At 41.7% G+C, this 17,309-nt stretch overlaps 2 protein-coding genes across 3 annotated transcripts; one reads left to right on the top strand and one right to left on the bottom strand.

Moving 5' to 3' along the window:
- The first annotated feature begins 1,888 nt into the window (after positions 1-1,888).
- LOC112248293 (protein FAM219A-like) lies at positions 1,889-13,028 on the top strand. Of its 2 annotated transcripts, none has more exons than XM_024417199.2 (6): positions 1,889-2,262; positions 3,542-3,644; positions 4,929-5,031; positions 5,255-5,335; positions 8,709-8,784; positions 10,447-13,028. In XM_024417199.2, the coding sequence occupies exons 1-6, from the start codon at positions 2,194-2,196 to the stop codon at positions 10,603-10,605; spliced, it is 591 nt and encodes a 196-aa protein (XP_024272967.1). In that variant the 5' UTR covers positions 1,889-2,193; the 3' UTR covers positions 10,606-13,028. The 2 variants fall into 2 exon arrangements, with proteins under 2 accessions (XP_024272967.1, XP_024272968.1); XM_024417200.2 differs by having other exon boundaries at positions 1,895-2,262; positions 8,709-8,763.
- klf9 (Kruppel-like factor 9) lies at positions 12,486-17,008 on the bottom strand. The gene is made up of 2 exons (XM_024402949.2): positions 16,181-17,008; positions 12,486-13,664 (listed from the first exon to the last, which is right to left on the bottom strand). The coding sequence occupies exons 1-2, from the start codon at positions 16,620-16,622 to the stop codon at positions 13,387-13,389; spliced, it is 720 nt and encodes a 239-aa protein (XP_024258717.1). The 5' UTR covers positions 16,623-17,008; the 3' UTR covers positions 12,486-13,386.
- Between the last annotated feature and the right edge of the window lie 301 nt (positions 17,009-17,309).

The following is a 17,309-nucleotide window of genomic DNA, read 5'->3' as shown; positions in this document are numbered from 1 at the left end:
CCAATTCACAATCGCAAATCACTATGATTCAACATAATGTTCTCTAAGAATGATATAGATGTCTAATTCTGGAAAGAGCAGAAAGTATTCTGCCAACAGATTACAAAATAAAACAAGTATGCAAAATGGTGTGTGTGTGTGTGTGTGCATGCGCGCGCGCGTGTGTGTATGTGTGTAGAAGGCTTATTAACTAATTGCTATGAGTTGACTGTATCCTCCAGTAACAGTGATTCATTTGTAAATCAGGAGTTGCTGGAGCACATGAACATGAGACACTGAATGACCTGCGGAGCTCAGAGGTCCTGAAATATTAATGAGCGGTGAGAACATGCACAGTTGTTTTCTTTTTTACAAAGATGCCATGAATGTACATTAAAAGACGTCATAGACTTACCTATGAAAATGATTTCTGAACAGATTGAAGATATACTATAGGTATCCCAGGATCCCAGGCCTGAGCGACAATGGCCAAAACAGATCTGGGACCAGTCTAATTCAGCAATTTACAGCACCTATAGTAGTGACGCACACTAATGAGACGCACACTCTATGGTAACTATACAGTATATGGAAGGAGTCCTAATAGAACGTAATATTGGCCTGTGTTAAGTGTACGTGTGACAATCAATGGACAGTTTCCACGAGTCACAACCGGCTGGCTTGTGGACAGAGCCGCACCTGTAGTGACAGCCATGTTTCCTTATGCTATTGTTCCCATTGCCCTTTCCCCACGAATGTTGAATTGTAAACTAATAGGGAATACATTTGAAGATTTTTAACTACATAGATTCCATGTGTTTGATGCCATTCCATTTGTGCCATTCCAGCCATTATTATGAGCTGTCCTCTCCTCAGCAGCCTCCACTGACACACACACACACACACACACACACACACACACACACACACACACACACACACACACACACACACACACACACACACACACACACACACACACACACACACACACACACACACACACACACACAATGCTTTGGGTCAATATGAGGGACCATAAGCCTACCACAGCCTCTGCTGTTTGTCTCATTGCCCCCAGTTGACTTTTATCACAAAACCTATGTTTGGAGCGCCATCTGCTGGTTCATACTGGCCAAGACAACTGGCCCTTGAAATTATAATTTAAAAAAATATTATATCGTCTTCATTAGTATTGATTAGTTTGCAGTTAGTACATGATATTGCTGCTCTCTGCTGTAATGGCAACGACAACATGTTGTTTTAATTGGGGAGAATAGGCAGCCTATAATAGATGTGATCCGACAAAGAATTAGGCCTAAATATGTTTATAAAAAAACACTTAGTTTTTTATTAAAAAACAAGTATAAAAATGTAATATTAGAGAAGAGGTCTGGCACCCCTCTGAGCCTGGTTCATCTTTAGGTTTTTCCTAAGGAGTTCATCCTGGCCACTGTGCTTCTGCTTATGCATTGCTTTCTCTTTGGGGTTTAGGCCAAATATATGTTATTTACTTTGTGACAACTGCTGATATAAAAAGGGATTTATAAAATATATTTTGTCATTTAATTTTTTTATATAGCCTATATTTAAGCGTCAAGGCACGATGGGTGTGGTATATGGCCAATATACCACTGCTAAGGGCTGTTCTTATCACGACACAACTCGGAGTGCCTGGATACAGCCCTTAGCCGTGATATATTAGCCATATACCACAAACAACCGAGGTGCCTTATTGATATTAAAAACTGGTTACCAACGTAATTAGAGCAGTAAAAAAAACATGTTTTGTCATAACGGTGGAATAAGGTCTGATATGCCCCGGCTGTCAGCCAATCAGCATTCAGGGCTCGAACCACTCAGTTTATAAATAGTAGTATCTTTATTGGAGTTATGCCATAAAGAATCACTGGTCCACATTGTCAGGCCATTGTGGAACAGGTTTATGCTCATTCTCGGGCGGCAGTAAGGCGGGCGAGACCATTATGGGCGAGACCGATTAACGGATCCGTACCCGGAAGTGGGTGGTTGAGTCACCGACTGGTCACTACAGATACTGCCTGCTGGGATGAGGCAAAGAACCGGAGAATCGCAGAGATTGATAGAAATCTGAGAAACCGAAAATCTCAGCCATAATTGATCACACTAAAACACACGGCGCTGCCGTATTATTAATGACCTTGGCATAAACGGTAGAAATAACACCTCGCCAAAATGATGGAAGAGATACCGGTAGATAGATTTCAGGTGCCTAGCGCTGTTCAGGCGGAGATGCAGCCGCTTGTAAGTGGGATGTTTTTTATAGGCTACAACTTGTGATGATAAATTAATGCATTGGCTAATAAAGTCTGTTCCTATATTGTTAGACTAGGCTACTACATTTTTGACGCTATCAATTTTGCCTGTAATGTATTGTTGAATTTCGATATTGGCCTGGTGTTAATTTGTTGCATTTTGTTTTAGCTGTCTGATAAATGTAGAAAATGTCGCATTATTGGTAGGCAACCATAAGGTCACGAGAGTATGCATGGCTTTATGGCGATGAGAAGCGAATTTAAGACGACCTTGATCAATATCCGTTTTTCAAGTGATCGAGCTGCGTAGTGAGCATCGATGATGCTTGGCGAAAACAACCATCCCAACCTGGCAGAGCCATCCGCTCTTGGGACAAACAAATGAGACAAAGCCTGTCATTGCAAAAATCGTAGGTAGTGGATTGGCATGTATGTAACAGATCATGTTATTATTTAATTGTTTGCTATTTATGAATATTACCAAGCAATTGGCTGGCCTATCGGAGCGAGTAAGGCCTAGCCCCCCTTCGATTACTTCATCATGCGGTGACTGCGTGGAGCGGTACCCTCCACGGCAGCATATGGCGTTTCACTCAGAATCAAACCCGCTCGTTGCATCAGATGCTGTAGGCATATAGTTAGTGTTGTGTCTCAGTAGACCATGTTAGTTTGCTGTATCGAGTTCGTTTTTCAAGTCCATGGGTGGGCAATAATTTTGGCTTAAGGGCCACATCTAGATTTTAAAATTCAGTGGAGGGCCACACAATTTTTTCCTGAGCAATTTGTTAATCAGAAGCAATTTGCGGGCCTGAAAAGGGGAAGTTATTTTAAAAGTATAGGTCCATTATAATTTCTACATACTTGATGTCTAGTTTTAGACATTCAAGAGTGGTCTTCCATTTTTACTCAAACCTCCCTCTGGCCAGATTGAAGGGCCGGATTTGGTCCGTGGGCCATATGTTGCCCACCCCTGCTTTGGTGGAACCTATCTGGAATACCATGATTCAGCGAAAGTGTTTGTCTGTATCTGTGAGTGTAATGTGTGTCATGGCAGTCAATGAATGGACTGTGTACAATTAAGATGTGATGTGTGTGTTAGCCGGACAGGAAATCTCACAAGTATATTTTTCTAATACAATAGCAATAGGCCTATTGTATTTACTAGCCTATACATAAAGACAATGTCATGTAAACATCCCAGAACGTGAGTCGTGTGACACCAATCTCTCACTACTGTGATGCAATTTAGAACCTCTCTCTCTATCCAGGACCCGGCATCGTCCACGGCTTCTTCGGAGGCAGACTCAGACACGAGGGAGGGCGAGCCAGTCACTATTAACTACAAGCCCTCTCCTCTGCAGATGAAGATAGGTGAGCATAAGAGGTCTCAGCAGAACCTAGTACCTCTGTTTATTTCAGCACCTTGGACAGTGGTAACATGTCCGGAGAGCAATACAAAGATGTTTTGGGAAGAAATACAAGATACTGTAGAAGGGAGCAATACAATGTTCTGTAGAAGGGAGCAATACAAGGTTCTGTTGAAGGGAGCAATACAAGGTTCTGTTGAAGGGAGCAATACAAGGTTCTGTAGAAGGGAGCAATACAAGGTTCTGTAGAAGGGAGCAATACAAGGTTCTGTAGAAGGGAGCAATACAAGGTTCTGTAGAAGGGAGCAATACAAGGTTCTGTAGAAGGGAGCAATACAAGGTTCCGTAGAAGGGAGCAATACAAGGTTCTGTAGAAGGGAGCAATACAAGGTTCTGTAGAAGGGAGCAATACAACGGCTAGGTTTAGTGTCAAGGCTTAAAAGGCATACATACCTGTATAAACACATTGAAACACCTCATTGGGATGTCTAGAAAATGACATGGTAAAATAATGACTCAATTTAACAATTTTGTAAAAAGACATGTCTTTGATGAGCAAACCCTACTCATGATCCCCTTTTAACAAATGTTCCCATAACATCTGGGATGAGGGAGGAAGTCACTGTTACTGTTGGATGGCCCTAGTCCCGCACACCAGATATTTCCTTGCCAAGCCCAGAAGGTCTGTTATATCAAAACCTCAAACTAGCAAGCTGCAGTCTCTAGCCTGACTTATGTACCCCCTATTCCCATCCATATTCTTGTGAGGCAACATGAAGATTTTAGAAAATGTATTTGTGTTCTTTCTTTTTTATGGGGAAGGTTTTCCCCACAAGTGTGACACATCACCCACAGATTAGGATACTATCATTATTTTTTGTCTATGTGAAGCTTCGCCCTTTAGTTAGAAGGTAGCTAACTAGCTACCATTTATATTTTTCTATTTGGAACCACGCCTTGTAGGTCTAGTAATGTGATTTGCTAAGATCGAATAATGACAAAATACCTTACTCTGTAAATTCACTCAGAAAGTTGACTCAGTAAGTTCATTAGGGCCAGAATTGAGTCGTTCTTGCACCAGATGTGAATGTGCTGTGTGTGTATAGTCTGGGGATCTGGTGATGGCCTTGGTCTGTCATCTTTGACACATCTCTGACTCAAAACCAGATGACCAGTTGAATGGTGTCAGGAGACTGGTTATCTGAGAGCTGCCATGGCAGGATTGTGTCTGTGGCCCTCTATATTTGTCAATTCTCAATCCTCTGATGTCACATCTTGTGATGTGCAGAGAAACAGCGAGAGCTGGCCAGGAAGGGATCACTGAAGAATGGCAATGCAGGAAGTCCAGTGAACCAGCAGCCCAAGAAGAACAATGTCATGGCCAGAACACGGTGAGAGCTGACCTCGGTCCTGACTGGGGCCTCCTCCCCTTTGGCCCTTCATTCATTGTTTTCTTTCTCCCTATGTCCCTCTTCACTGGTATATACAACCCCTCTAATTTCTTTCACTCTCTTCATTCTGGTCTGTTCTACCTCTTCCTTCTTGTGTTCTCACTATCCTGCCCACCTCTACCTTTTCCCTCTTTTTCACTCACTCCCTCTCTCCTCTCCACAGGCTGGTGGTGCCCAATAAGGGCTACTCCTCCTTAGACCAGAGCCCTGATGAGAAGCCCCTGGTGGCCCTAGATACAGACAGGTAGGTGATATCGTACACACATAATGTCACGTGTCCACCATCACCCTTTACTATCAGACCTACCAACATGGATACAGTATTTAGGTTATCAAATCAAATCAAATTTTATTTGTCACATGCGCCAAATACAACAGGTAGACCTTACCGTGAAATGCTTACTTACAAGCCCTTAACCAACAATGCAGTTAATAAAATATTTACTAAATAAACTCAAGTAAAAAAAAATAAATCATCAATCAAAAAGTAACACAAGACATTTACATAACAATAACTAGGCTATATACAGGGGGTACCGGTACCGAGTCAATGTGCGGGGGTACAGGTTAGTCGAGGTCATTTGTAAAGTGACTATGCGTAGATAATAAACAGCGAGTAGCAGCAGTGTAAAAAAAAAGGGGGATTCAATGTAAATAGTTTGGGTAGCCATCTGATTAGTTTAGTTGTTCAGCAGTCTTATGGCTTGGGGGTAGAAGCTGTTAAAGAGCATTTTGGTCCTAGACTTGGCGTTCCGGTACTGCTTGCCATGTGGTAGCAGCTTGGCCCCAGTGAAGTACAGGGCAATACGCACTACCCTCTGTAGCGCCTTGCGGTCAGATGCCGAGCAGTTGCCATACCAGGCGGTGATGCAACCGGTCAAGATGCTCTCGATGGTGCAGCTGTAGAACTTTTTGAGGATCTGGGGTCCCATGCCAAATCTTTTCAGTCTCCTGAGGGAGGAAAAAGTGTCGTCGTGCCCTCTTCACAACTGTCTTGGTGTGTTTGGATAGTTTGTTGGTGATGTGGACACCAAGGAACTTGAAACTCTCAACCCGCTCCACTTCAGTCCCATCAATGTTAATGGGGGCCTGTTCGGCCCTCCTTTTCTTGTAGTCCTCAATCAGCTCCTTCGTCTTGCTCACATTGAGGGAGAGGTTTTTGTCCTTGCACCACACGGCCAGGTCTCTGACCTCCCTATAGGCTGTCTCATTGTTGTCGGTGATCAGGCTGTTGTTTCGCAAACTTAATGATGGTGTTGGGAGTCGTGCTTGGCCATGTACTGGACATTTACTCCTGAGGTGCTGACCTGTTGCACCCTCAACAACCACTGTGATTATTATTATTTGACCCTGCTGGTCATCTATGAACATTTGAACATCTTGGCCATGTTCTCTTATAATCTCCACTCGGCACAACCAGAAGAGGACACTATGGTCTTGAACGCTGAGCTACAGTCAATTAACAGCATTCTCACATAGGTGTTCCTTTTGTTCACGTGGGAAAGGGCAGTGTAGAGTGTGATCATTTAGGCAGGTTACCTTCACTTTCTTGGGCACAGGGACTATGGTGGTCTGCTTGACACATGTAGGTATTACAGACTCGGCCAGGGGGAGGTTGAAAATGTCAGTGAAGAAACTTGCCAGTTGGTCCGCGCATGCTTTGAGTAAACGTCCTGGTAATCCGTCTGGCCCTGCTGCTTTGTGAATGTTGACCTGTTTAAAGGTCTTGCTTACATCGGCTACAGAGAGCGTGATCACACTGCTTCAGTGTTGTTTGCCTCAAAGCGAGCATAAAAAGCATCTAGCTCGTCTGGTAGGCTCGCATCACTGGGCAGCTCGCAGTTGGGTTTCCCTTTGTAGTCCATAATAGTTTTCAAGCCCTGCCACATCTGACGAGCATCAGAGCGGGTGTAGTAGGATTCAATCTTAGTCCTGTATTGACGCTTTGCCTGTTTGATGGTTCGTCTGAGGGCATAGCAGTATTTCTTATAAGCGTCTGGATTAATGTCCCGCTCCTTGAAAGCGGCAGCTCGAGCCTTTAGCTTGGTGTGGATGTTGCCTGTAATCCATGGTTTCTGGTTGGGAAATGTACACTGCTGTACAAAAGTTTAGGGTGACTTGTTTTTGAAAGAAAAGCAATTTTTTTGTCTATTAAAATAACATCAAATTGATCCGAAATACAGGAATACAGTGTAGACATTAGCTAACACAACATGCCAATTGAACACAGGAGTGATGGTTGCTGATAATGGGCCTCTGTATGCCTATGTAAATATTACATTACAAATCAGCCATTTCCAGCTTCAATAGTAATTTACAACATTAACAATGTCTACACTGTATTTCGGATCAATTTGATGTTATTTTAATGGACAAAAAATGTAGTGTATCGACTGTGGGGACGATGTTGTCGATACACTTGTTGATGAAGCTGGTGACTGAGGTAGTATACTCCTCAATGCCATTGGATGAATACCGGAACATATTCCAGTCTGTGATAGCAAAACAGTCCTGTAGCTTTGGATCCGCGTCATCTGACCACTTCTGTATTGAGCGAGTCACTGGTACTTCCTGCTTTAGTTTTTGCTTGTACGCAGGAATCAGGAGGATAGAATTATGGTCAGATTTGCCAAATGGAGGGCAGGGGAGAGCTTTGTATGCATCTCCGTGTATGGAGTTAAGGTGGTCTGGTTGCACGTGACATTTGCCTGCATTAAAGTCCACGGCCACTAGGAGCGTCGCTTCTGGATGAGCATTTTCTTGTTTGCTTATGGCCTTATAAAGCTTGTTGAATGTGGTCTTAGTGCCAGCATCGGTTTGTGGTGGTAAATAGACGGCTACGAATGATATAGATGTGAACTCTCTTGGTAGATAGGGTGATCCACAGCTTATCATTAGGTATTCTAACTCAGGTGAGCAATATCGTGAGACTTCTTTAATATTAGACATTGCGCACCAGTAGTTATTGACAAATAGACACACACCCCCGTATCTCGTCTTAGCAGACATAGCTTCTCTGTCCTGCCGAAACACGGAGAAGCCAGCCAACTCTATATTATCTGTGTCGTCATTCAGCCAAGTCTCTGTGAAACATAAGATATTACAGTTTTTAATGTCACGTTGGTGGGATAGTCTTAATCGTAGATCGTCCAGTTTGTTTTCCAATGATTGCACATTGACCAATAATACTGAGGATAGTGGTGGTTTACTCACTCGTCAACAAATTCTCACAAGGCACCCAGACCTGCGCACCCTGTATTTCCGTCTTTTCTTCACGCGAATGAAAGGATGAGGGCCTGGTCTCCGGGAAGCAGTATATCCTTTGCGTTGGACTCATTAAAGAAAAAATCTTCGACCAGTTTGAGGTGAGTAATCGCTGTTTTGATGTCCAGAAGCTCTTTTTGGTCATAAGAGACGGTAGCAGCTACATTATGTAGAAAATGAGTTACAAACAATGCGAAAAAACAAACAAAATAGTACAGTTGGTTAGGAGCCCGTAAAACTGCAGCCTTCCCATTCGGCGCCATTGTGACAGGCATGAGGTGAATGTACATAGATTCATGTCATCACTGTTGATCTTATATGTAAATGACCATCCACTTCCCTTTATGTTGCAGTGACGATGACTTCGACATGTCCAGATATTCCTCATCGGGATACTCCTCAGCCGAGGTGAGATGTGTGAGGGACCAGGTACCTATGCACTCTGGGTAACACTACCTAAGCCCGGAACAGATACAACAGCCGACATAAGGAGAAACGCGACGAGACAAAACTAACCAGTTTTAGAATTTTGTGTTGTAGAACAGCTGCCTAAAGAAGGGGCATTCAGATCAAAAAGACAATACATGTGGTTGCGACTGTTTCCACTGTGATGTTGCTTCTTTACAATTTATTTAGTTTTAATTTATTTAACCATTATTTAACAAGGAAAGTCAATTAAGAACAAATTCTTATTTACAATGATGGCCTACCCCGGCCAAACCCTAACCCGGACAACGCTGGGCCAATTGTGCGTCGCCCTATGGGACTCCCAATCACGGCCGGTTGTGATACAGCCTGGATCACAATGACTGATGTACTTTGAAACAAAGCTGCCTCTGGTTGTAACAAGTTGTTGTAGCAAATTAGTATCGTGAAATGCATGCACCAGAAACAGGGTGGACTTTCGTGACTTGTCAGAGAAATATCAGCAAGTAAGGCTAGCTAACTGCAGCAAAATAGCTATCTGTCTGGTAGGCTAACTAGCTAACGGCTTGGCTAAACACAGAACATCTGCACACTGTTAAATGGACACGTCTCTTCTTTAGCTAATATTTTAGATATTGAATCTTAGAAACTCCAGCAGCTGACATGAGACGTTCTAAAACTAGATCAAGCAAACCTCGGTTCTAAAACTGCATAAAAACGGTCTTGTCTCGTCTCAGCTGTTGTATCTGTACTGGACTTTACAGTCATGCCTGGCCATTGCTACTCATCCCCACCACACTTACAATCTTCATGTTCTCTCCCTTCACAAACCTCATTACAGTAAATGCAGATTACTGTTGGATAAAATCTCAGGCTACCTTTATTCATTTAAGGTCATCACAACTGACCCATTCTCAAAACCACTTACATTACATATTTTAGCCTTATGTCTTTGTCATTAAACCATTTAGCTACTGTAACAAGACTGTCTTCAAAAGCCTGATATGATCGCTGAATTAAGTCAACTTCAACAACTTATGATAAAACAGTGATTATGGCTTTCACAGTGTAACAATATGACTAGCCTTTAGTTACATGGGTACTCATTGAAGACTACTTAATAGTCTTAAGTCTATGGTAGAGTTTCTGCAGCCCCAGTATTGTGACATTCCCCTACACCCTCTAGAAACATGACTGACCATCCCCTACACCCTCTAGTAACATGACTGACCATCCCCTACACCCTCTAGTAACATGACTGACCATCCCCTACACCCTCTAGTAACATGACTGACCATCCCCTACACCCTCTAGTAACATGACTGACCATCCCCTACACCCTCTAGTAACATGACTGACCATCCCCTACAACACCTTAGTAACATGACTGACCATTCCCTACAACACCTGAGTAACATGGCTGACCATCCCCTACGACCCCTTAGAACATAACTGACCATCCCCTACGACCCTTATTAACATGACTGACCATCCCCTACAACTCCTTAGTAACACGACTGACCATCCCCTACCACCCCTTAAAACATAACTGACCATACCCTACAACCCCTAGTAACATGATTGACCATCCCCTACACCCCTTAGTAACATGACTGACCATACCTTATACCCCCTAGTCACATGTCCATATGTCCACCCTTGCAGCAAATCAACCAGGACCTGAATATCCAGCTGTTGAAGGATGGTTACCGGCTGGACGAGATCCCTGACGACGAAGACCTGGACCTGATCCTGCCCAAATCTGTCAACCCCACCTGCATGTGCTGCCAAGCCACCTCCTCCACCGCCTGTCAAATCCAGTAGCCCACACATCTGTGAGTTTACTCTGCCATTAGAGCGGCGACAGAGAGCATTGATAGAATATGATAATTATATGAAAACAAATAATCAACTTATCGGGCAGAAAGTTAAATGTAAAAAGAAAAAATAGAAAAAAAGGAAAATTAAGACAAACAAAAAAATGTTAAAATACGACTAACAGTGATTACTTCCTCCTATGGTAGGACATGCACTTCTGTTTGTGTTTGAGATCTGGGAGGAGACACACTAGTCTAGGCCTCTCTGATGCCTCTTCCTGGTCAATATTGTGTAATACAAGCAAAAATAAAAACAAGGTCATTGGATTTCAAATATAATTTTCATGTCCCTAAATAGGAAATATTATCTTAACTGCTGGTGATAAAGCTGCTCTGCTTACTTGACTTTGTCATATTTATCGCATTTTATTTAGTTCATTTTTGTAGTTATATACTTTTTATTTAAAGGATCTGTATGATTGTATGTACTGGGGTGTGTTGTAAAGATGAATATCTGGTATCTGATACTGTAATTTGGTCCTGAAAGCAGGGTTGTCTAGCACCGGCCTGTCTAGCAGACTCATTCAGTCTACCTTGACACTCTTGCCCTGTTTCTTATTGTACTGGTTGGAGGTATTTATGGTTTTTAGGAATGAATGCATTGCAAAGGGATGACATTCATGATGAGCACCTACTGTAAAGGGATTGGGAAATGTATCTGAATTGGCTGTTTGTTCCCACATCTTACACACTCTGCTACTTTGTCCATTCTTCATTGATTTATTACATTTGAATGTGTTATTCTTGCACATTTGAGTTTGTTTGGGTTCTAAGGTAATATGTGTATGGTGATTAAGGTGATTGCTAACCTGCGATGACCCTTATTCAAGAGGATGATACAGCACTCTGTATCATTGGACTCATTCTACAACACAATACTTTTCCAGTTTGCTTACACAATTCACCCCAGTAGAGGCCAAAGGGAACAAGTGGTTTTGTTAAGTAAAAGTATAAGCCAACTTTAGATAGCTTTTTTAGACATCCTACCATGCCCCTCCCACAATGTGTCTAACTAACCACTCCTGCTATCTTGATTGGCACAATCATTCTAAATAGTGTCAATAGAGCAGACACGCAGCAGGGGGTGGGATGCAGTTTATTTTCCTCTCGTGATTGGTTGGAAAGTGATCAAAGGATCATAAGTATCATTAACTTTGAGTACTAATCCCTCACTGAGTCCTTCACTCGACCAACTCAGAGTTGATTTGCGATTAGAGTATGCCTTAAAGTAAAGAATATTCAAACAAAATGTGTGTATTTATTGCCAGTCTCATGACCTAATGTATTTTAAAGGGATTTGCAGTATGAATGTACGCATTTAATTTTTTTCAGTTAGACAGGTGATTATTATGATTTATTTTACTATTGTGTTCTCATGTAGACACTTACATTCTAGTATTTAACAATGTTACTGTCCTGTGTAGTGTATAACATCAATAAACACAAAGCCAACTGAACCTGCTTGGGGTGTCTACTGCATACTGGGGAATTTTTCTAAATGCATTTCTGTAGCCAGGTGCATTGATAATGTAGCAAAAACTCTCTCACAGGGTGACGGCAGGTAATAAGTTCATTAGAAATCTAACAATGAACATGTAATGGAATACACTGTTGAAATAAGTAAGCGTACTAAGTTCATTAGCAATCTAACAATGAACATGTAATGGAATACATTGTTGAAATAAGTAAGCCTACATGCTGACTGGAATGTATTTAGCTACATAAAAAAATGCATATGGGGAAAAAAGAATGGATGAAATTTGGCCTACAAAATGATGACACCATCTTGGCTCCCTATAAAATGACGCAACCTCACATAGATCATACTGATGTACAAAGAATTGTTTTAATGTTAAAAATATCTGACATAATTAACTACACAGGTATTTACAGTGAGCAATACTATCATAAATTAGTTATCCACAGGTTGACAGATGGAGCTTCAGACTTTCAGAAAATTAGAACAACTTCAAAACGTCCAAGAATACTGAGCATGAATTCAATCTGAAAGGCACGAAGTATTACACAATCCACCATAACAATAAAAAAATAATGTACAAAGTTCAAAAAATGTTGCAATACTGCAAATGTTGTAATAGTAATCTAAGCTGCAACACACAACTTTACATTCTATTTGGATAGTTTCAGTTGGCAATTTGACACCTATCTCAGTTGTACAAGTAACCCGTCTGTGACTTGGAACACAAATTTCACTGCACTGCTTTGTGTTATAACATAACCATAATTTAGGCAATTCATTATCAACTACTAGCACACACACACACAACTACCAAGGTGATTTATACCATTACATTATGGAGCACTTTAATATATAAGGCCTCTCATTGTCTGGTAGTGTAAAAACAAAATGTCAAAATAAAAAAATATGACATATTTCACATATATTATTACATTGCTACTTGATGTACAGTATTCCTTGTAGAATGAGTAAATTAAATATTAAGCGAAAAGGTGAATGGTTCTACGATTTATACCGCTTTTCTCATTCCAGTGATAATATTGCTCACACCACTAGGGGTCACTAGAGACCAGTTATTACCAAACAAAACCAACAGGGCACTGTTCAATAGGGCACTGGGCCAATAGTAGACAAAACATTTTCATAACATTTTGCCCCCCAAAAAAGTGTGTTTGTTTATTGGGTAAATAAAGTAACTAGCCTACTTTCACCTCCCTGTAGTGTATTTTGGTTGTGCGTGTGTGTGTCTCACACCTCAGTAGGGCTCTGGTCTCCAGAGTCGCAGGAGGAGAAGGAGGCGGAGGAGCGGCTTCTTCTGACTGTGGGGCCCTGAAGCATGCTGGGGTGAAAGCCTGCGTGGCGGCGGGCGTGTTTGGTCAGATGATCACTCCTCATGAAACACTTGTCACATAGCGGGCAGGTGAAGCGCTTCTCCCCCGTATGTGTTCGGTAGTGGCGTGTCAACTCGTCTGAACGCGAAAACCTCTTAGTGCAGTCTGGCCAGGTACACTGGAATGGCCTCTCACCTGAAGAATCATAGCCACCAAGAGGACAAAGAGAAGGAAGAGGGAATAAGTGGAGTCATTCTGAGGAGTTCTCAATGACAGAATGAAGGTCAACATTTTTCATAATAAATCAAATTGGCTAACATTCCATCTCTACAGGTGTGCAATTGAGTGAAAATTCAGGTTATGAGACATCACTTACCATTAAGCACTCAAGAGCTGTTATAATATTGAATTCTTATAACAAGGCTATATAACAATAATATGTTCTCTATGTATCAACATTTATACGAAATTATAGATATGTCAGGAACATTATAAGATTTGTATAAAATTATCTTAAGGGGATTCTACATGCTCATTATTATACTGACTGATCAATAGCATTTGTACTACAAATGGGCCTAATTCATTCAAGTGTTGAATTCCTTCATGACCAGGTAGCCTGTCTAGAAACAAAAATATGAGTGTAGTGAAATATGTGATGTAAGAGGAAGGGGTGTTGCATGGATACCAAGGACAATATGTGGGCTTGAATGGGTTTATTACAATAATATATCCAGGCTGCACATTAAACATAGGTAACAGGTCCTTAACACTTGGTTGAAATGGTGCGCTATAGACAGGCTGGTTGATTAGCAACAAAACTGACGTGTGCGCAACTATGGGGCAAAATAGACAGGGTTTACTTAGACCGTTGACAACATGCAAACTATATTTCTTCTCCAAATGTTTATTGATAACATAAATACATTTGAACAATGAGTACCTGTTGCCTCTAATACATTGCTACAGTTGTTGGTATTATCTATATAGTCACTTTACCCCTACCTACATGCACATATTACCGCAATTACCTCGACTAAACTGTACCTCTGCACATTGACTCGGTACTGGTACCCCTTGTATATATCCTCGTTATTGTGTTACTATTTTGTTACTACTTTAGTTTATTCATTTTTCTTACTTACTTTTTTAAAACTCTGCAAGTAACGTTAAGCATTTCAAGGTAAGGTTGTTGTATTCGGCGCATGTGACAAATACAATTTATATTAATATGAAAATAAATCAAATGTACAAATGAAATGCTAGCTAGCTAGTCAAAACACCTCAAAACAAGACAAGGTATCAATAACAAGATACAAAGAGCTGAAACGATCACCTACGATTCCGCAGGACAGCTTCTTGTCATTGTTGCTAGCTATCGGACCATTCACAATCATAACAACGTACGTCTTCCGGACACATCCATGAGCGCGCATCATTTTTGTGACGTTGTCGACCAACCCGTCTATAATGACGCGTTCACAATCTAGTCGGAACTCTGAAATTCCCGACTTGTAAATGGTTGAATGCGGCACGTATAGAACTACAACCAATTAGCAAGTCAGGAATCTCAGAGTTTCCTAATTCTGACTAGTACGTGAACAAGGCCTATGCAGCCTAGTAGAATTTTGAATAGAGTACCACAGTATGAGTCATAATACCCATAAAACCTAGCAGTCAAACATGGAAATAGTTCCAATCGTTTTTCCACCTTTCATCTTTCCCATAGGGGATTTTAGAAACACTTAAAATAAGGGCTGTGTTTCGTGTTGGCTTACGTTACATTTCGATAACCGTGTAAATCTCTCTAGGACAAGGTGACTTTGATCAATATATTCAGCTCTATTTATTTACTGTCATATTCAAAAATGCAAATTAGCATCAAAGTAAACATGCAAGACTACAAGTCCCTGAAAGTCCCAAAACCACTAGGTTTTATGGGTATTATAACACCTCCACTCTATGTGCCGTATCTACGTGTCTAGGAAGTCAGTTTCTGTACTACTATGCACACTGTTCTCATTTCTTGCTCAACAATTTGTGTCAACCATTGTGAGAGATTGAGGACTCATCTTTGTATCCGTGCCATTATAGCATCTGTGACAACATGCACAGCTCCATTGAGGCAATCTCCATTTTGAAGTAGTACATTTTGTTCGTCATGATTGGCTGATCCCTCCTGACGACCTGTTTGGACATGACACCAACAGGGTCATCCGGAGGGATCAGCCAATGAAGTCGGAAGTCCCACCCAGTTGGTTAAAGTGGTGGAAGCCCTCAATTGCGCTGCCAATGCTAATACTGCCTTTTGGTCACTAGAGGCCTCTATGATTCTCTATGGTGTCAACAAGAATCACGCCGCCCTTTGCGCACACACCTCTCTGCCCATGGACACACCTCCGCATTAAAAACACACAGGAAGACAGTTCATGTATAAGTTGAGTTATGTACAACACGCACACATACTACAGAGCTAGGCACGATGGTTATCTAGATTCTAGAATACACTAAATCGAATTGGCTTTAGTACAAACTATGAGAGCCATATCATTTTGCAATGTTCTACTGAAAAACTGACTGGTCAAAGTTATGTTCTCAATAATCTCTGCGCCAGTGTGGGCATACAGAGCTAGGCTATATACCAGTATAGACTATCTAGTTTACTTCTATGTATGTATGTATCTATGTAGCCTAACCTTTACAACACTTACCAGTGTGCACTCTAAGGTGGGCTTTAAGGTGGGAAGACTTGCCATACATCTTCCCACAGCCGCTGAACGGGCAACAATGTCTCTTCTCTGAGGACACATGCACAATCACAGCCTTCTTGTTCCGTGACTGCTTTTCTGTCGAGATAGGTTGCGCCCTTGCTGTGTCCCCGCTCACCCTGTGACCGCACAGGGATCCGTTAACCATGCTGTTGGCATCACTTTGGCCCAGACATCTACTACCCCCACCACATGTCTCACTGCGTGTTATCTGGTTACAGTTGTTCAGGTCGAGCAAAATCATCGCCACCATTAACAAAGTCCTGTTTTCTTGGTTGTCTTTCGACATGTCTTCTTTCGGTTTGGCATCGGGACAGCGGTCCTCCGGTGGCCGGCGGTTAGCGATGGAGACTAAACACTCAGCAGCGAGATCAACCTCCGACATTGCCGAAGCCTTTATTTATTTAACCGGTGACAAAAATATGTTCCCTTAACGGATGCTGATATTTTTGCCTTTGATAAATGGACTCTCCTTGTAATTTATCAGGTGGGTTATCTTCACACCACAGGGATTTTAGGAAACATGTGGTTTTCAGTTTCACATGTGTCGTCTTTGTGTCTCAAAATAATACTATTTTACAGAAACGGATCAAATAAACGCTCTTTTGTAACTAGGCTACTAACTAGATCGTTATCTTGATGTTTGATTTACTCCTCTGTAGCCTGTAAATAATTAATACGGTCCTGGAATAGTGTTGTAGGTTCTGCTGTCTTCTTTCTCTCCTCGCAAATGCGTCAACTTGTCCTATTTTACAGCATGAAGCTGTTCCCAACTCCAAGAAACAAATTCGCGGAATCCCAGGGTGTCATAATAAAACAGGGCTGCAATTGGCTACGAGTAGAGGTGACGTATTTTTTGTACACACAACTTGGAATAGCTCGTTCATATTCATTGATGGAAGGGATGGTCGGCCAATCACCGGATGAACAATATGAAAAGGGGGACTGTTTCTGCCATGCCACACATCATTGTTGACCAGACTGCGCGAGTGTTCTTTTTCAAGGGTTAAGACAAGGCGCATTGCAACACAATTCCTCTAGCTCATTTCCGTAACACATTTCTTCAGCACCG

Source organism: Oncorhynchus tshawytscha, linkage group LG04, assembly GCF_018296145.1.
Source record: "Oncorhynchus tshawytscha isolate Ot180627B linkage group LG04, Otsh_v2.0, whole genome shotgun sequence".
Lineage (NCBI taxonomy): Eukaryota > Metazoa > Chordata > Actinopteri > Salmoniformes > Salmonidae > Oncorhynchus > Oncorhynchus tshawytscha.
The sequence above is the reverse complement of the archived record's forward strand: the minus strand, read 5'-3'. Positions and strand labels throughout refer to the sequence as shown.